The 20799-nt window shown below is 46.6% G+C and overlaps 1 protein-coding gene across 1 annotated transcript in view; it reads right to left on the bottom strand.

The window, feature by feature from the left end:
- TIAM2 (TIAM Rac1 associated GEF 2) overlaps positions 1-20799 on the bottom strand; it is a 188576-nt gene that overhangs the window by 30052 nt on the left and 137725 nt on the right. The window contains 1 exon segment of the mRNA XM_042987371.1: positions 9783-9886. Coding sequence (XP_042843305.1) covers positions 9783-9886 — 104 coding nt within the window.

Below are 20799 nucleotides of genomic sequence, written 5' to 3'. Positions count from 1 at the left end.
GGTGAGAATCTGCTGTAAGTAACAAAGGCGCGAAAAGAAAGCACAGAGACTCAGACACATTTGCGTTCGTGCAGCACAAGCGAGGTCCTCACCGGACTGCAGCGTCTCACACACAAGACACGTAACAAAGGCATAACAGGACGTCTCGGGCCTCTCACCAATGACTGACATGTGGGAATGCCTTTCTGGAGGAGATCCCAACAAATGATTAAACAAGTAGGTGACGTTATGCCAACCCCCATTCTTGGTAAATACTGAAGGTAAGACAGGTAAGCCTCGTGGTGCCCCAAGAATGGGCAGCCAAAATTAGATAACTGTGGCTCTTATTCCTTCCAAAGACAAGGAAAGCGGTGAGCAGTATGACTTTGCAGGCTGGCTGACGTGACGGGGTCAAGGTGAAGTTCCTTCGGTGCCCTTGGGGAAACCACGGGATCCTCTGCTGTCTGATCATGCCCTGAGCTAGGCATGTAACCACCCCTCTGGTCTCACAGACAGCTGTTGATTTTTTACTAAAGCGAGTTCCACAAAATGTTGGGTTGGGGGTCAAGATCTAAATTTATGCCTCCCCCCACAAAAAAAAAATCACATTTTTTCACTAATTACAGAAAACGAACTCCTGAAATGTTAGAACACCAGCACATAATGTTGCGATTGGTATTCACCACTGTAGGGATGTCTAACCAGCACATTCAATGCCCTCCTTGGTCTCAGCCTCACAGTTTTTGCCACCTGGGGTGGGGTGGTTGTTATGTAATGTTCCTCAAGGTCTCTCAGCACACAGATAACGAGGCATTAATATTGCCAAGCCTGCCTCACCAACCAGACCTGAAGATAAAGACAGAGTTCAAAATGCCACTTGACTAAAGAAACACAATGCTTCTCATTCTGTAACTACCTGATAATTAAGTCTGTAACGTTAATGATGTTGAGTCAAGACAGAAGCTACATTACTCAGAGGCTCACCGAAGTCAGAATCATGAACCTAGAGCCCACAGAGTCCTAAGGGGGGAAATCTGTGGACGAGAGTCGTAAGATGAGCGAACTCCCCAGAAGTGCACACGGGCGGCTTCTCAAGGACATGAGCGATTTCCTGAGGGTCCATCACTTTTGTCAGCTGCTCAACGATCCGCCCCAAGTAATTTTTCTCAACCAGGTTAAGAGAGGAAAAGCGTAGCGTGGACGTGGGAATAAAGCCCCTAACCATCCTCAACTTTACTTTCCGTTACTTTAAACCTCCAGACATCTTACAGGTTTTAACTTGAGTTACTGCGAAAAGGACAATGTAATTAACCAGTGTTAATTCTAACTGGGTTCTTCCAGAATCTATTTTTCTTTTAAGTGTCTCTCTGTGTTGAGGAGGAGAAAAGGCTGTATCAAGCAAAAGACTGCTTCAGATCAGGTGCTGAGGCAGACAGACAGACAGAGCCAGGATGGGCCTCCACAGCTGGTAGACCTACCCGCCAGGACACAGATGTAAGGAGTCTGATGACCTCTCCAAGGAAAAAGGATTGCCACGTGAGACTTGGGGCCAACCCCACGTGCTCTTCTTCTGAGACCAGCCAAGTCCAGAGGGCCTCCCCTGAGAACATGCAGGAGTCTGCAAATGGTGTTGATTGAAAGCAGGGTTTGGCCTGAGACTCTCTGCTCAGACTCCCTGCTTTCTTCTCCTCCAAAATGGGGGATAAAGGGCGCCTGGGTGGCTCAGCAGTCAAGCGTCTGATTCTTGATTTTGGCTCAGGTCATGATCTCACAGTTCGTGAGTTTGAGCCCTGCATCAGGGTCTGTGCTGACAATGTGGAGCCTGCTGGGGATTCTCTCTCTCCCTCTCTCTCTCTGCCCCTACCCTGCGTGCTTGCTCACTCTCTCTCTCTCTCTCAAAACAAATAAACAAACTTAAAAAGGGGGGAGATTATTCTGAAATTATTCTGTCTCCAATCCAGGAAGCCTAGAAGGAAAAGAAAGAAGGAGAAACGGACGGCTGAACACCATGGAGGCAGAGGATGAAGGCAAAGGAACAGGACAACCTGTCCTCCGTGACCATATCCAAGAGCGTATGACCCGCTCTGCAACCACCATGGGCCACAGGGAACCTGCCACCCACTGCAGTCCTGGCAGGCCAGGCCCAAGGGGAGGTTCCCAGGAGCACGGCTGCGGGTCCCTTTCCGCCACCCAAGATACAGGGAAGCAGGCTGGCTGCTCTTTGGACATGGGCCTTTGCTTGCCTCGGAAAGGTCGAACACACCCTCTTACGGTCTCCTCTCGGAGAGGATGGGGGCAAACTCCCAGCCCCTGCTGTTTAAGGAGAGGAAGGGCAGGGAGAGGTCTGCACCAGAAACCAACGTGGCGAGCCAGGGTCATGTCTGCAGCACGCAAGCCCACGAGGGGGCCTGCGGCTCTGGGGAGTCTCGAGGCACCTTCCTGTGAGTCACGGACCCGGCAGCGTGAGGAAGGGGTGTAATTATCGCTTCAGCACTGGGGCTGCTTCCGCCGCCAGTTCATTCCAGAGCCACTTCTACCCGACCAGCCCACCCGCCCGCGGGCTGATTCTCACTGTGGCGCGGGCATGGCCTCCTAGCAACTTCCTCCTCCTTCCTCCCTCCCTGTGCGACTCCCAGGGTGACTCCCCGGGACAACGCTTTCTTGTTCCCATTAAGACCGGGACGAAAGGTGAAGTCTGGAGGAGAATGAGGAAGCAGGGGCCTGAGAGAGGCAGGAAGGAAAGGGCTGGGGGTGGGAGGTGGTAAACAGGAAGAGAAAGGAAGGAAGAGTCTGGAAGTGAAACCAGTCACATTAACGAGAAGGGAGGGGGAAGACAGGGACTAAACAGCCTCACTGGAGTCAGGTGCCGTTGTGCCCACAGCACAGATGCCGGGACAGAAGAGCAAGAGGGGCGTGGCCAGCCCCAGGCCAACCTCCAGAGAGAGCTAACATCCTACAGCCTGGCTTCCAGACCAGCTTCCTGGGTTCCACACAGCCTGCTGCCGGAACGAACGTACTCTAGGCCAACACAGGGCACGCAAGTATGGCTCCCTGTGGCCCCCACACCCCGGCCAAGCCTCACCCGACAGGCAGCCTTGGCCCCTGAGCTTCCAGGGTCTCCCTGGCAAAGGCCCAGACAGCCGAGTGCTCATTGGACACCACCATGTTGCTGGCTCCAGTGAGCCCACAGCTCTGCCAATGGCAACGGCCGCCTTCCTACTTCCCAGTTTGCTGGCTGGTGCCCAGAGACACACTGGCCCAGCACAAACCCCTTTAGGACCCACCCACCGCCTCCCCCTGCCATGATGGCAGCTGGCAGCTTGTGGCAGAGAGTGGGGAGAAGTCAACACCAGCAAGATTTCTTCCCACTGCCTACTTGTTGACCCCACTGTTTGTCCTGTGACCCCCTGGACGAGCTCTCCCGGCCCCAACTGCCTGCCATGAAGCCACTGGGTCAGAGGGTTCACTTCTGGTTCTCGATGCCACCCCACTTCCGGCTGCCGGCCTCCCACTGTCAGCCTCCCTGCACCCTGAGCTGGGACTGGATTTTCTTTCTTCCTCTCCCTCTCTCCCCTCTCTCTCTCTTTCTCTCTCTCGCATCCAACACTGAGGGTGACATCTCTAATGGCTGAATAGAGCACATAAGTGATCCCTGGCAACAAAGACGACAGGGCTCTTGTGTGTTTCATGCGGCAGGGATGTCCCTTCCCGCCACACCCAGGGAAAGAGTTGGCATCTTCATGACGTACCAGCCCTAATGATCAGAACAGACCAAGAGCAGGGTGCTAATACCCTGGAGCTAGAAAGATAGTCAACCAAAAAAAGCCAATGGGCGCTAGAGAGATCAAATGGCCTTTGAGACTCCCAAGAAAACTAAGCATAGTTGCTTCCAACAAATCCACCAAGTTGCCAAGTCCCGGCCAAACGGATGTATGGTGTCAGAAACGCAGAACAGTGTGTTTGAGAGCTGGGCAGAAAACTCAGCTCAACTTGACCCTTTTTAGCCTGTACCCTTGGCACCTCTCTGTGCCCTGAAGAGACACCTCTCCTCCAAAAGGCCCGAGTTTGTAAGACCTCCTGGACGGGCCGTGCCTCGGGCTTCACTTAGCCTCGCGGTATTCACGGCCCACTCCCGCTGAAGAGAAAGGCAGACCTAATATATACTATTTTGTTGAATCATTTGAAGCCTAGCACTCTGAGTAAGAAACGCCAGCTCAAAGGTGGGCGGGCTTCGTCTTTGTGCAAGTGACAGACAGCTAAGAGGACCCAGCTGCCAAGCCCTCGGTTTCCAATTCTTTTCTATCTCCTAGCACAGCTCAACGGGATGTGACCACCCGACACTCGCTTCGGGAAGTCCGGGTAGCAGCTGAGATGGGCAAGTGGCGTGTGAGGCGCACAGAATGAGAGAGCATTCCGAACCCCGTACGTGCCTGAGACACAGCAGGAAGGACCCCTTAGCCTAACAATCTCTCACACGTGTGCCGTGATGGTGCAGAATCCACTCAACAACACAGGGCTGGTGGCATTGTTATTTTTGCCCACGAGTGAGGACACAGAGGCAGAGAACGGTTGGGTCCCTTGCCCCGGGGTCATGCAGCGGTACAGCCTGGTGGACCGGAATGTAGAGTCAGGTTTCCAACCATCAGGTCTGGTACCACTGCCTGCCTGGATTTATTCTCTGTGCAAGATGATCGTCTCCCCACTGGAGACCGTCAGACCCCAAGTCATTTTCGGGGACGATGGGCCTTGCTTGGAAGATGCTATCATTCTGTTCGTTCATACGGGGATTATGTCAGGTAACGTGCATTTAGAAAGAGGTACGTTCAGTTCTTTAAAAAAGGTGATGATCATCCTAATCCACTGAATAGCCACCATGTAGAAAGACCACAACTTATAAATAAATTATACTTTAATTTCACTTTTTAACTAAAACATCTCTTGAAATAATGCAAGAGACTCAAAGGAAAGTAAGAAAGACGTACAACTCGAGAGTGCTAGAAAACAAATCATGTGTTGTCCAATAACCTTTTCCGCTAGCCTCTCAGATAGGCAAGCTCCTAAAAGGAATTCACGCAAAAAACTCAAAAGGTTAAGCTAAGTGGGTGAGCAGGCCTTAAATATTAAATGCAAATTATGTTCCTGCTGCGTTGTGAAACCTAACCATTAGTGCATGTCCCTTTTTTCCCACCTTGCACAAATGAAAGGACACAATAGACCTTGAGCATTATTAAATTGCAAAGAGGACAACACAGTCGTCACGCTGTGTATCTGCAGATTCCCAAATGCTCTCTGTTCTATCAACACAACGCCTACGAACTGCAAAAATAATCACTGTCAAAGCTGCACTAGGTGATTACATAAAATTCTTCTAAAAGGCTGGGGAAAAAAATATATTTAATCAGGAATAACTAAAGTCAAAACTCCGCTTACCTCACAGAAAATGGTTTCAGTTTTGTGGATTTTCTTGTACAGCGTGAAGTCCAATACGAGCAGTGTGCTTTGCTCCAAGGAAATCTCACAAAGCATAAAATTATTTACCGTCCTTAAATTATTCCTGTCTCTTGTCAGGCGGATTTTACAGAGCAAATATGTGGAATTTCCGGGCTTTCTGACATGATTCAAAAGGACAAAACTACTTCGGATATCCACTGAAAAACCCTTGCCACATAGGAACGAGAAGGGAAAAGTCGACGATGCCACGGAAACCCTAGAACCCTAAAGAAATTTCCGCATCCTTAGCTGTAAAGAGTGTTTCAAGATTACAGTCAGATCCCTTCTGGAAAGAAAGGCATGTCTGCTCATCCGCCTACCAATCTATAGACATGTTAGACTAAAATCAACTTTCAAGACACAGAAAAAGGAAAGCATGCAAGCGAGCCCACACTTGGATCAGAATCCACCCCCTGAGATCAAAGCCCTCGCTTACTTACACGCTGTGCATCGGAAGGAAAAGTTCAAAGAAACCTGCTCCCTCTGGGAGAAGCAATTGCATCTACGGTCTGCCTGCCGTTGGGAAATGAGGAAGAGGCACGTTCTCTCCCTCTGCTCTCTCCCTCCCAAACTGTTGTTCCAAGTCACATTCGCAAGGACGTCCTAGCGCCACCAAGCTCTTCCTCCGAGGCAGCGCTGCCGGCTGGGGAAGCTCACCCCCCTTCTTCTAGATTCCCACCCGGTGCCCAGCCTGCAGGCTCTAGGCAGACGCCGGGTTAGGGCACACTCAGAGCCCACGGAGCCGCAAAGTACCACAGTTTCAGAGTCAGCTCAGAGAGAGGGAAACGGAACACAGGCAGTATTTCTGCAGGGACTGCTTAACACACCTCAAGCTCCCAGAACAACCCAGAAACTCTCTCAACCCCCTCACCCAAAGAGAAACTGTTTATTCCTTTCAAAATCCAAACTATTACAATAGTGCAGGCTAATTGCTAACAATGCTAGGGGGGAAAAAAAGGAGCCCCCACACGGGAGAGGTTGACAAGGGCACACAAAGAGCTGTGACAGTAATAGGCACCCTTGAAGAGAAAGAAGGCAATCAATTATGAACCATTTGTAGAAATTGTGGGGCTGTCAAAAGCCCCACTTACAGCTGTGCTTCATCAAGCCAGGCTGCACTTGCTTTTCAAGGGAAATTATTCCTTATTTCAAGGTCTAGAATAGTATTAGTAAAATATCCCAAACAACTCGGGTTCAACCAGGGTCTAATCTGAAAAGAAGTTAATGACCCCTGAGAAGACTCGAGGGGCCAGAGCGGGAAGCCAGGGAGACAGAGGCTGGTCTCCTCTCTGGAGATCGACCACCTCCCGTGGGCACTCGTGGGACAGGCCTGGGCCACGCCCAAAAGATCCACACCCAATGTGTGGACACACATCGCAGAACTCTACAACCACCACTGGAAAACAGAAAAAGACTGCTTTCAGACATAACCTGATGTTCCCAGGGGGCTGAAAATATGAATACAGAAGATGGTGTCTTTTAGTTCTCAAATTCAAAACTTTCTTTTCACTAATACACATCACAATGGTTACTTTTGATGGTCACCCGAGGGACAAAGAACGTGTGAACTAAGGAACTGCCAGGCATTTCACTAGGGCTGTTGAGAAATGTACTGAAATCCATCGTGACAGACCGGTAGAGGGGCTTCAGATCTGACAAAGGAAAGATGATGGTTACTCCAGGCTTGAAAGCCATTGACAGCAAGGCTCCCCACGATCATATTCTTTCCATATTGTTTTCTTCTGCGTTCTTCGCTTTCTCCTTTAACCACGTTAGCAATGACAACCAAGCTCAGATAGCTCCAGTTTCAAGCTGAACCACAGCTTTCCTCCTTTTCCTAAAATTTCTACCTAACGTGCCGATGTTCGTTTGGTAAACGCTCTGTTTAGCTGTGACCGGCGTTGTTAACTGACAGAGTTGGGAATAGCCTCCACGCGGGTAACTTTTGCGTATTTATGTTATGGAACCTTAAAATAAAGTTTGAAAAAAGAACTTAATTTCCTTCTTAAGAACTTGAATATGGAACTCAAGTAGACTGCGACAGAGAGGAAATCATTATCCCTCGTGGTGTTAAGTGATTTCCCCCAAGCTGCCACACTGTGCCAGCACCCCTCAGGCACACTTACCTTAAATAGACGGCCTGGCTTCTAAAGTGTTTTAGAAATATTTGGGGTGTGTGTGTGTGTGTGTGTGTGTGTGTTTATTTACAAATTTTAGCCAAAGCGATCGAAACACTTCCAGTTGGTGCTCTGGGGGGCATTACTTAAAAAAAATAATAACTTAGCTATAATTTCGGGTTCCCAAAAGTAAATAACTCACTAGAGACAGAACAGAGACCTAAGACTAAAAATGTGGACAATTTCAGGCTAGAAGAAACTGCATCCTGGAGGCACAGCCAGACCAGAACAGGCACCTGAGGGTTTTATGGGAGGAATCGGCAAGAAGAGAGACTTCAAAGGAGGTGAATCAGGAATGGGGGCCCAGTGCAAGGAGGGTGAGAGGAAGAAGAGGCGGGAGGTGAGAGCCCATCACCTGAAGCGGGCAGGCTCCAACCCGACCCCCTTTTCCACAGTGACCATCACCAAAGGGTGTGCCACATGGCTGCTCCCCAAAGGGATTGGCCCTAGTAGTAGTAGTCTAACTGAGCAGACCGTACGTAAGTTTTATTTTAATATTTGCCATAGCTTATATAGCTCCATTCTTATTTCACATGTAAGACAAAAGCAAGAATTTGAAAAGAGGGTTATGTCAAAATCAACTAAAACTGGACTACGTATTAAAACAGATCATGTCAATTGGACCATTTCTGAAAGGAGGTCTATGAACAACTGAAAACGTAGGAGGGGTGCCTGGGTGGCTCGGCCGGTTAAGCATCCGACTCTTGATTTCTACTCAGGTCATGATCCCAGGGTTGTGAGACTGAGCCTCAGCATACAGCCTACTTAAGGTTCTGTCTCTCCCTCTTCCTCTGCTCCTCCCCTGTGCACACGTGCGCGCTCTCTCTCTCTCTCTCTCTCTCTCACACACACACACACACACACACACACACACACACACACACACACAAATGTAGGAAAGGCATGGAATATGACAAGTGTCAGCGAGGATACAGAGAAATTAGAACCCTCATGCATGGTGCCCGTCAGTGTCATGGAAAATGGTGCAGCCCTGAAGAACACAGGTGGGCTGTTCCTCAAAAGGCTAAACAGAATGACCAGGCGACCTAGCAATTCCACTCCTGGATGTATATCCAAAAGAACTGAAAACAAGGATTCAGACAGATATTTGTATACCAATCTTCACTGCAGCATTATTCATAAGAGTCAAACAGTGGAAACAAGCCACATGTTTGCCAACAGATGAACAAATACACAAAATGCAGCATTTACGACAATGGAATATAATTCAGCCTTCAAAAGAAGTGAAATTCTGACACCTGGTACAACATGATGAACTTGAAAACATGCTAAGTGAAATAAACCAGACACAAAAGGACAAATAATGTATGGTCACACTCATACAAGGGACTTAGAACAGGCAAATGATGCAGGAAATGAAATCGAGGCAACGTGGGGTCAGTGTTGGCGGTGGGGGGTGTGGAAGCTGTGAATGGGAGATATGGTCTAATGGGTGCAGAGTTTCTGTTTGGCCTGATGCGAAAGTTCTGAAATGGGTAATGGTAATGGCTGCCCCATATTGTGACCTTATGTAAGTAACACCACTGCAGTGTGCACTGAAAAATGGTTAAAATAAGGGTATTTGGGTGGCCCAGTTGGTTAAGCATCCATCCAACTTCAGCTCAGGTCATGATCTCATAGTTGATCAGTTCAAGCCCCACATCGGGCTCCATGCTGACAGCTCAGAGCCTGGAGCCTGCTTGAGATTCTGTGTCTCCCTCTCTCTCTGCCCCTCTCCCATTCTCTCTCTCTCTCTCTCTCTCTCAAAAATAAACATTAAAAATGGTTAAAATACAAAAGTTTATGCTTATATATATATTTTACCACAACAAAGTGACAACATTACAAAAATAATTTATCTTTGGCCAAAAAAAAAAAAAAAAGTAGGAAAGAAATGAGACTCATTAAACATGACTTTCAGAAAGCCTGAGCTTAGTTTCCTTTGTCAGTCTGTCCTAACGTACTTCACTTCGAATAAATAAGGAAACTATTTCCCTTAAGGCAAAAACAGATGTTTGTTTCAGGTGGTGGACCTAGGGATCGGATAACCCTATGTTGTTTCCCCACCTCAGGTGGAGGTGGGAATTCACCCTTGTCGGCCGGGTCCCTCTCTTAAGATTTGGGACAGCATCTTACCCCGAACGTCTGCCCCGTTTTCTCCCCGTGGGGAACCTGGGCCAGGGCACCATCAGTCTGACTCCTTTTCAGGCCAGTTGTGATGTCAGGGACGTTGCTGAAATCTGCATAGAAAGTGACAAAACACACATAAAAGTGAGTTGGCCCTTTGCAGAGAATAATAACGGCTGGTGTAAGGGTTCAGATAAACAAAGAGATGAAAGGAAAAAGCAACCAACAGCCTAGCAGGCAGCACACAGCCGTGAGCCTTAACGACACAAGCTGGTCTTCTGAAACGGACCTGGGCTGTCACTAACGAAGCAGCAACATCTCCTGCCACTTTCAGTCAAAGGTGACCAATGACCAATCAAAACAGTGACTTAGGGGCACCCGGGTGACCTTGTCAGTTGAGCATCCGACTTCGGTTCAGGTCGTGATCCTGCCGTTCGTGAGTTCGAGCCGTGCATCGGGCTCAATGCTGTCAGCACAGAGCCTGCTTCGGATCCTGTCCTGCTCTCTCTGCCCCTCCCCAATATGCTCTCTCAAAAATAAAGAAACATTAAAAAAAAAAAAACAGTGACTTAAATGCCTTGTCACTCTGCCTATTTCTGTGTAAACAGTACTTCACTAAGCTCTGACCTTGAGTAATTTATTTGGACCAAAAATCAAACACCAGTGATCATTGTTGGTACTTCCCTATTTTTTGGCAAAGTGAGGGCAAAATCACCAGGATTATCTTGGGAAACCAATGATACAGTATCACAGACTCTTATTACACCCCAAAACTTGCTCATTTGAAAGCTTAATTCTTCTTTTTCTGACATCAATTACAATTTTATCCTGAATTGAAAGTCCCATAAGGAACAGCAAAACTTTGTTAACTTCCAGAGTAATGATTAGGAATATCAAAGGTTAAGGAGAGCTTGCACTTTGCCAACCTACAGCCATACACACCTGCCAAGCCCAATTCTTTCCAATGGCTCTCAAATTAACAAATTTAAGAAGGACAGAGAGACTAGTCTTTGTCAAAATAGAACACAGGTTTCCATTCTAACTCTTGTATTTGGTAGATTGTCCCCTCAAACAGGTGAAGCCAGATGGTTTCTGATCCCAGCTACAACAAGATGTCACTGATCTTAAACCTGTCTGAGGTGATCTAGGCTGACCAGGCATAGATAGATGTTGACAAAGAAACCATCCGGCACGATGGGAGTCAGGACACTCGTCTCTAGGAGATCTTTAGAAGCTATGGGAGCCCTAGAAAATTGGCAAAACTCATGCATAGGAATGCTGGTCCATGATCCATGCTGATATAACCAGCCAGTACACAGGCACTTGCTTCTAAGACAAGAGGAGACCTAAAGAAAATATCTGAACGGTCTACAGAATTCTGGAGCTCTAATTTCTTCTTCCTTTTACCTCTTCCAAAATTCGAACCCTACCCAGAAAAGAACCAGATAGCTCAAGTCACACTTATTTTTGGAGTCAGTTAGCCTGGCTAAGGCAGTGCTGATCACAGATGCAGGAGACATCCCTGGGAAAATTTCAGGCAGCAGTGACAGGTGGGGATGCTCGGGTTTGTTCCTTCCAGCCCCCTAACACCACACCGCAGAGGCAGTCCAGGCACCAGCAGGCGGACTGCATGGGAAGCAAGATTGGTCCCTGAGCCAAAAGGAGCCCAAAGTTCCTCCCTCACTGCCTCATTATGCTGCTGTGTGCACCTGTGTTTAAGGGAGACCAACCGACAAGAACCACAAAAAACAGCCAGTGTTCCTGGTGTATTTAGCACAAACGTACCTTTTCATCCATCCGTTCAACATTCCCTTTTTGAGCACTTCCTGTTTCCCAGGCACTGTGCTAGGTGCTAGGGATACAAAAATGAAGGAGATGCGATCACTATGCTTAAGGTGAGCTTCCAGCCCTGGAGGAGGTGATGCGTTACACGTGATATGAGGAAAGTCCACACGGTGGGGACAGTCAGGAAGTTAATTCTGCAAAAGACCCTGAAAGATTTAATAGCAAAGGAAACTCTGCGTAAGCAGAGTCTTTAAATCTTGGAGGTATCTATTTGTCCTTAAGGCTGATCATGACCAGTGAGCAGTGGGGAGAGAGGGTTCCAGGAGCAGGAGGCAGCTGAGTAAAGGCAAATCACAGGAAGAGCCTAGCACCGTGTGGAAATGTGTTGAGCGTGACTGCAGTGGAGAAGGGGGGAGGGTGCCCTGTGACAGAGGGGTTGACAGAGGGCAAGCCTTTGGGAGAAAAACAGTCAGAAAGTCACAGCCACACTACAGGTACAAGGTAGAAAGACCCAAATGAACTCAATATTCAATAGAGGAAGAGCAAAGAAAGGAAGCGGACACAGAAATCTGAGCAGGTAGACCCCACGGGTGTCCTCTTTGCTGCCTGTTTCACATAAGGAGATCTGGAAAGGAGAGAGCGCAGGACCTGGTTTTATGCCTCAGGTGACAGGATGGACGGGCAACAGGAAGGGTAGGAGTAGAACTCACGAGCTTAGCTGTGGCAGCTCTGAGTCTGAGATGCATGTGGGCCGTCCAGCGGGAGACGGTCAGGAGTCCGGCCGTCCAGGAAAGTCCACGTGGGAATGTGGGTCTGGAGTCATCAGGTGGTAGCCGGCAGTGAAGCTACGGGCAGAGCGAGGCATGAAGGAGACCAAGGAGAGAACCCCAGTAAGGCCAATCAGAGCGTGTGGGGGAAAAGAGGCCCTCAGAGGACACACCTCTCTTCATTCAGAAATAACAGAGGAGCGTAAGGAGACTAAGAAGGAGCGACGTGACAGAAGCCATACAGTGTAATAGCACCTTAGCTAGGCAAGAGGATCGGGTCGCCATTACTGCTGCCTTTACCTCGTAAATAAGGAGTGTCAGCATCTCCAAAGAGTTGTATCAAGCACAAGAATGAGGACAAAATCAAGACGTTTATTCATGATGAAGAGGTCTACAGCACCTGCTACGTAGCAGGTATGTCCTAAGTGCTGGGGGTACAAAGATGAAGGAGACCTCGAGTGCCCCGAAGATCTCAGACGTGGCACGGGCATAAGGAGCCTGGAGGAGCCAGATGGATGCTGGGGAAAATGACACGGCTGGTGTCAAAAGTGGGTGTCAAGTGAATCCTGAGTCATCTGTTCAACATATTCACCAAACTTCAGAACTGAAACGCTGAACACTCCTGAAGCTTTGCACCTCTCACAAAGGCAAAACGGTTACCTGGGAACAGAACACGGGCCACCCTTTCTGAGGTCAAAACTCCGCCCACCTCAGGAAACAAGGCTTTGCTGTGCATCGGTGAGAATACAATCCCAAAAGCGTGAAGACTGAGTTTGTGGGTTCTGTGAAGACTTGTATTCCCAGAGATCTTAACAAATTATAACATGTCTGTTCATAGTCACCTGCCACATACCTTAATCTTCTGCTTCCCCAGTGAACACATACTGGCCTACTGGAGATTAAAGGACATCTCATTTACATTCAGAATCACAGTGAGTATCTCAGCTTCATCACAGACCCAAGCCAGTGCAGTGCGCCTTGGTAGATTCAAATGCATAAGAGGTGCTGCCATCAGTGATCGGATTTTCCAAATCGATCAAAGCTTTTGGCCAAGCTCTGACCAAATAAAGGACAAACTTCCCTTGGTTTACTGGTCTGCTGCATGTCTAGAAATTTCCAAGTAGCCTACAGATGTGGGGAAATAAATACTTTGCGTTCATTTGTAAAATGAAGCCAGTTCTTGGCTCAGCTAATTACACAAGTATTTCACCTACACGAATATCCCGGGGAAAAATTCTGCAGTGTGAGAAATTCACTCGAACATGCAGGACATCCAGCAACCACGTCCCCCAACCACTAAATGCTATGTTCCTTCCATTCATTAGGAAAACCAAAACGAATCCCTAAACTTCCAAAATGTCACTGATGGGCAGTGCGCCCGCCCCTGCCGAGAACCATCTCTGCTTCTCCCTGTTGCCAGGTCTATAACCTCATCTCTGTGAAGGTCCGTGACATCAGAGGAGGCAAAATGCACCACAGGCACGCAGCTGAGAGCAGGTGCAATGGTAATATCAGCTCCCTTGCTTCCTGAAGAAAAATGAAATATGCTAAATAAGGCAATTAAAAAGACAGTACCATGTTCAGATAAATAATGTGGCATATTTAACTGGGACTCTCATCTTAGGCTCAAAAATGTTTCAGTTGATGAATCATTAACCCGTAGGCCCCCCCCTCTGAGGTGGAAACAATAGAAAGATAATATTCTATGAAGATGACTGAAAAAAAAATCTAGAAAATAATATCAAAGAATTTACAAGTAAATAATAAATGGTTTTATTACGTTTGTAACTACATTATCCCCAGTGGCATTACAGTTGTACATCTTTGACTTTTAATAATTTTACACCCACTTACGTTCAGAGAACATAGTTTGTGGGATTTATGCTCTTAATCTACTCAATCTATTCAATTTCTGTTTAATTTCTCAGAATTTCTACCACATAAGTCCACAAATGAACAGCTTGTAGAAAATCTATAAATTTTAGACCTGAAGAGAATCTTAGAAATTATCCAACTGAACTCCTTCACCTTATGGATGTTGTGTTTTCTCCAAGCTTGACCCACTGTTGTAAAATTCTGCGTTAGTGCCCACAACACACAGTTTCTCACAGAGCCAGGAGCACACTGGACACTGAGTTTCTTTGCACAGAAAAGCTTAAAAATCTCTCAACTTTTAAGGTTGAATGTGCAGACCTTGTATGGCATTATTTTTAATTAACTCAGACTTCCCTAAATTTTACGCATGCTTTTACTTAAAATGCAGTGACTCATGACACTCTGCATTAACGGCGTGTGCTGTACTCCGTCATCTAGGCAAATACGGCTCATCATCGGTCAGTGAAACAGAATGAAAATAAAACCATTTAATTGAAAGAGACGGACTCTTTATTCAACGAGAGAAAACAACTCTGAGTTGACTGCATTCCAAGGCCAGTCAAGGCCTCCTGCACCATTAACAAAGACATCACCAGCGACACTATGTACTTCTGATGCAGACAAAAATTGATCAGCTTTTCTGAAGACATCTGGGACTCTACATTTCATTATTGTTACTATTCCTGTGTCAAGAAAAAAATCAAAGCATCTGTCTGAATGTCACTGTTAAGCTGGCAAAGAAGTAAATTCTATCACAGCGCAAATAGCATGCCAAAAAATGTAAATTTCATAAATCTTCCAAATCCATTTCACTTGAGGTCACATTCCAATTGGTGATGTTCCTGACAATGCAAGGTCTCTGGTGATTGACAGAGAGAAGTAAATACTGGCAGGAAATGTTTCTTAATAGGAGGCTGCCCTGATTCGAGTCAATTATCTTATTATAACTACCCCCAACACCTGAAAGAACCTTTAAAGGAACAGGAAAATGGCAGCTGTTTTCAGGGCAGGAATGGGTTGCAGGCCACCACCAGGCCAAATAATGGAGAAGAGCCTTCTGAGAAGGGGCAAGAAGGGAAGTAGGTATACCCACATTCTCATTTTCTAGGCAGGCTATGGTTGTGACAGAGGCATGCATGCAACCCAAGGTAAGAAGGCAAAGGGCCTCGCATCGTACCTTATCAGGGTCCCTAATGAAAACCAGTCAATGGTAAGAGGGATCTCCAGCTAAGGTTTCGGTTCTACAAGAAACTGGTATCCGCCAGAGCTAGGAAGACCCCCAGATGCCACACTTAATCACACCACAAATACACACCACTGTATTTCAGACACTTAAGAATTTGAATAAAGTAGAATTTAAGTTCAAAACCCTTCCAAACTACTTAGGTGTACTTAAGGCCCCTGAAAGGAAACTTCTAACAAGAGTATGCCCACGATTCTATTAGGGGATGTGCTACAGGAGAAAGAAAACCTGAGGAGCACCTTCCAGGAAGGGCTATTGCCCGGTGGGACTGCGAGAGGGTAAAACAGAGTACCACTCAGCCATAAAGGGGAATCCATGACTGACTCATGCTACAACATGGCCGAACCTAGAAAACGTCATGCTAAATGAAAGCAGTCAGGTACAACAGGCCACATGGCATACAACTCCACTTACGTGAAGTAGCCGAAACAGGCACATCCACAGAAAGAGAATAGATTAGTGGCTGTCAGGGGCTGGGGGGAGGGGCGGTGGGGGTGACTGCTGATGGGTCCACGGTTTCTTCTGGAGATGACAAAAATATTCTGGAATTAGTGGTGATGGCTGCGCAACTCCATGAATATACTGAAAACTACTGATGTGTACACTTTAAAGGTGAATTTTTTGTACGTAAATACTTTTTTTTTTTTAAAAGAAGGTAAGACTGTTAATGTGGATTTTACAGGAGAGAAATTGGAGTTCAAGTCCACTGTGTGAGTGCCAAGGAACTACACAAAATATACAGTCACTTTACTGAAAAGGTCACAAAAATCAGTGTGAACTATTAAAAAAGACATTAAGAATGATGACAGTGAAACTATTACCGAACAAGTGACCTTCCCCTAAAGTGAGAAGCACCAAACACAAGGCAGTGTGCTCCAAATCGCCATCCCAGCCTTCAGATAAGAATACAGATAATACAGAGGGTCATTACCAATTCAGTTAACACCTGGATTTGTTTTACTGCAGCACATGTTATCACAGGTTTCAGTCTCTGTAGGTATGTTAATAGACAAATATTTAAAAGGAGGGGTGCCTGGGTGGCTCAGGTCATGATCTCACAGTTTGAGTTCAAGTCCTGTGTCGGGCTCTGGGCTGACAGCTCGGAGCCTGGAGCCTGCTTCAGATTCTGTGTCTCCCTCTCTCTCTGCCCCCTCCCCCACTCATACTCTGTTTCTCAAAAATGAACAAATGTTAAAAAAACTTAAGGAAAAAAAAAAAAGGAGTTAAAAGCCTTTCCCCTACCTAGACAGAGAAACACGAAGATACACTTCTCTCCCTACCACTGATCATGACCTTGTCCAAGTTACCAGCAGTTTAATGTGTCTCTGTGCCTTGATTTACCCAGCTGTGAAAGTAACATGGTAATAACACATCTCTGCTCCATCAGGGTGATGTAAGGGGTAATTAAGGCTTTTAAACTTCATTGGGATCTTTAGATTCAAGTCAGCCTATCATTACGAACCCTTAACAAACACCTTCTCTGGGGCAGTCAAAACCTGATGCTATTTAAAGAGGTGATGAGGTTTGTTGCGAAACCAAAATGGAATGCTTGATCAATTACTTTGCTTTTTTCACTTCGCAAGCTTTTGTCAGAAATGCACATTCCCATGTCATTTCAATTGGTGCTTTACGCCTATTAAATAACTGAGTTTCTGAGAAAAACAACACAAAATAAAACACTAAATTGTTTTGTTTGATCCTTCATTTTAAGAGTTGAGGGAACTGGAGTTAGAGTAACCCACCCAAGGTCAAGCCCAAGGTTGGAGCTACAATCCAGATCCCCTCACTGCAGATCCAATCTTGCAGACATGTTACTACCCCCATGTTCATCTTAAAACACATCTCACTATCCACATGGACCTACAGTGGTGACACAGACTGTTCCCTCTTAGTTGTGGTTTGGGTTTATCTGCCAAAAGGATCGTATGTCAAGGGTACCAATCAGCCCCTGGAAGTTACAGAGCAGCACAGACCAGGGTGGAAGCCATTCTTCTGAGATAAGCAGTCAAACTCGTTGCAGCTGGGGCATATGGTTCAGTGAACGGCATCATGGGCCATCCCAGAGCCCCTCAGACATGTGTGCAGATGAGCAGAGACTTGAACTCTGAGAAAGTCCCAGCACACCTCCCTTGCAGTCAAATTTGTAAGGAGGAAAACTGGGAGGCTTCGAGGAATGCTCCAGGATTCTTTTTATCCCCCAGAACCCACTCTCAGGAACACCTCCTTTACTTCACATTAAGAGACTCCTACGAACCTTACTTTCACTTAATAGATATTTGAGGGACACACCTGCTGTTCCCAAGAACCGTGCTGGCTTCCATGTCTTAAGAATCTTGGTATTCGTCAAGGTCTCTGTTTCTCAAGGGATTTTCAAGCTAGTAGATAAATTACATTAAGTACACAGTGATACTGCAAGGCAATAAGTCATAACTGCCATATCAGAAATACCAAGTTCAAAAGAGGAAGAGTCCGCAATCCCCCAAGGTGACGGGTGGGCAGCCCCCTACTTCTCACAGAATACAATCCCAAAAGCGTGAAGACTGAGTTTGTGGGTTCTGTGAAGACTTGTATTCCCAGAGATCTTAACAAATTATAACATGTCTGTTCATAGTCACCTGCCACATACCTTAATCTTCTGCTTCCCCAGTGAACACATACTGGCCTACTGGAGATTAAAGGACATCCGTGTGGCACTACGGGCTCCCTGGCTGGGGCACACCTGATGACTGGCATTTCTGGGGCACAGGTATTAAGCTTATGAAACCTAGGCTTCTTATCAGCATTTTTCAGCCTCTTCCCCCTCGTTTCTGTAACATCTGAATGACACAATTCAACAGACATTCAAATAACGTTGCTAACACTACTATGCAAAAGTGCTTCCACTTCACAGAAGTGTGACAGGGTCATTTACCAACCGAAACACTAAAGTCAGAATTAAATTCCCCGATGACAATCTAGGAGTAATTAGCGTTGGGAAGGTAAATGTAAAAAAGCTGAAAACAGCCATGTTTAGAAGCTGCTCAGTGCTTCCCTGGAAATTCCAGATTCTATAGGAAGCCCGTTGAGAGATTTGGGAGGAAGGAGCATTCTGCACACTGTTCTACGCGGTCCCACGTCTGCCCGCTCTCCAGGGGCGGCTGGTCAGGCCTCCGCACAAAGGACACAAAATAATTCTTCTAACAATTTCTCGTGTTTCTTTCCAAGTAACTTTTCCCAGAGCTACTCACAAGTCATAAAATTGGATAATGTGAACTTGGTCATATTTTCTCTTAACGTGTTAAAAGATGTCATGGGGATGAACAATTTATAAACAGATAATCAGAGCTGAGAACCGTAGGATCAGAAATAAATTTATAAGATGTAACCAATCACAACCCAACTGGGTCAGAGGAAAAGAATTTGCTGCACTATTTCAAACTTCATCGTTTTCTCTTATAAAGGAACATGTTTTTGCCCCTATACTATGCCTGAAAACCTTTAAAGTAGGCAAGATGTCATTCAAATCTCCTCCCCCCTTCCCCTTATGTTGCTAGTTTTGATGAATTTTGTGGAATTTTATATATGACCTTTCAGTATAAGTCATTTTAAAGCCATTTTGGAAGCAGGTGGAATATTCACTATAAACATAGAGGCTTAACACAAGGTGTTCCAAAGTAAAGTCCTGGTCTTCCCCCAAAACCACTCTATCGACAGCTTCCCCATCTTGGGTGATGGCAACTCCTTGCTAACAGTCGCTCAAGGTCAAACCTGGGAGTCACCCTTGCTTCCTCTTCTTCCTGGACACCCCACACCCAATCTCTGAGCAAGTTCTGTTGTCTGTACCTCCACTGCCGCCACTGTGAGCAAAGGCTCCATCGTGTCCCACCTGGATCGCTACAAAAGCCTCAACCCACCCTTGGCCTCGGACAGCCTGTTCTCAATAGTCAGTGATCCTTTTAAAATCCTGGTCAGATGATGCCACGCGTCTGCTCAAAACATGGACAGCCCCTCCTATTCTTCAGACTCTGAACTGGGCAAGTCCTCCCTGATCCTGCCTCACATGTCCTCTTGGGCCTCACCTCCCCAGTCCCCTTTCTCTTACCCAGGGACGCTGGGCTATTTGCCTTAAACATGCCACCTACATCCCCATCTTGGGGCACCTGTGGTTGTTCCTCCACCTGGAAAGCTTTGCTTCCAGATGCCCCCAAGGCTCCATCCGTCACCTCCAAGCCTGTTCCAATGCCTCCGTCTCACCGACAACGACCGGTGCCCTATTTACAACTGCAACCTGCCCCCATCTCTACTCCTGGTCCCGCCTCCCCTGATCTATTTGTTTTCCATCACACTTATCACCTGTTCGTACACCATATCATCTACTTACGTTTACTGCTTATATCCATTTCCACACACTGAAATATAAGCTCCGTGTGCTCAAGGAGTTTTTACCTGTTGTGTTCACTGCTGTATCTCCAGCACTTCTAAAACAGCGCCTGACACAGAACAGGCAGCCACCAAATTTATTTGTTCAATGAGTAAATTAAAGCAAAGTTAAAAAAAGAGACCCCAGGTTTCTCCACTTGGCCTCGGACACTCTCATGAGTAAGGAGTACTCACCGCGGTGGGGGGTAGAAAACGGCAAGTCTCACATCATGGACAACTTTTGTGTTTGAATTCAGGATCAAAATTAAAATCAAGCATCATGGTTCATTTGCCAACTTCATGGAAAAATGTTTTTTCAAAGTCAAATTCTTTCCGCCACAAACTCGGCCTCCTGAACAAAGCCATGATTCCCTTCTTAGCTATGAGGTGTATTTTCTGCACTTTAAACCACATTTTAAGGTATAATGTTAAGTATTAGCATCTTGTTGAAAAATCAGTATTGGAAATGCAAGACCTTCGAGGGTTTTGTTTTGTTTTGTTTTCTTTTGTTTGTTTTATTTTTGAGAGAGAGAAAGACAGAACACGAGCAGGGGAGGGGCAGAAAAAGACGGAGACACAGAATCCCAAGCAGGCTCCAGGCTCTGAGCTGTCAGCACAGAGCCCGATGCGGGGCTCGAACTCTGAACCGCGAAATCATGACCTGAGCCGAAGTCGGACACTTAACGAACCGAGCCACCCAGGCGCCCCATTTTTTAAAAATTTTTTAAAGCTTAAAGTCCTGTCATTCCTATATCCTTGATTCATTCATTCCTATGATTGAGCAAAATATTTATTGAGTGGCTCCTCTTACGTGTCTGGTGACTTACTAGTGATAAAATACAAAAGACCCTGTGCTGAGGAAGGACAATGACCCCTGCCAACCTAAGTGGAGGGAAGCCCGGGGACCGTCTCGCCACCACAGTGCCCCCCACTCCTCAACCCCATCCCAGCCTGGCCC

Source organism: Panthera tigris, chromosome B2 (assembly GCF_018350195.1).
Source record: "Panthera tigris isolate Pti1 chromosome B2, P.tigris_Pti1_mat1.1, whole genome shotgun sequence".
NCBI lineage: Eukaryota > Metazoa > Chordata > Mammalia > Carnivora > Felidae > Panthera > Panthera tigris.
This window is presented reverse-complemented; position numbering and strand designations above follow the sequence as displayed.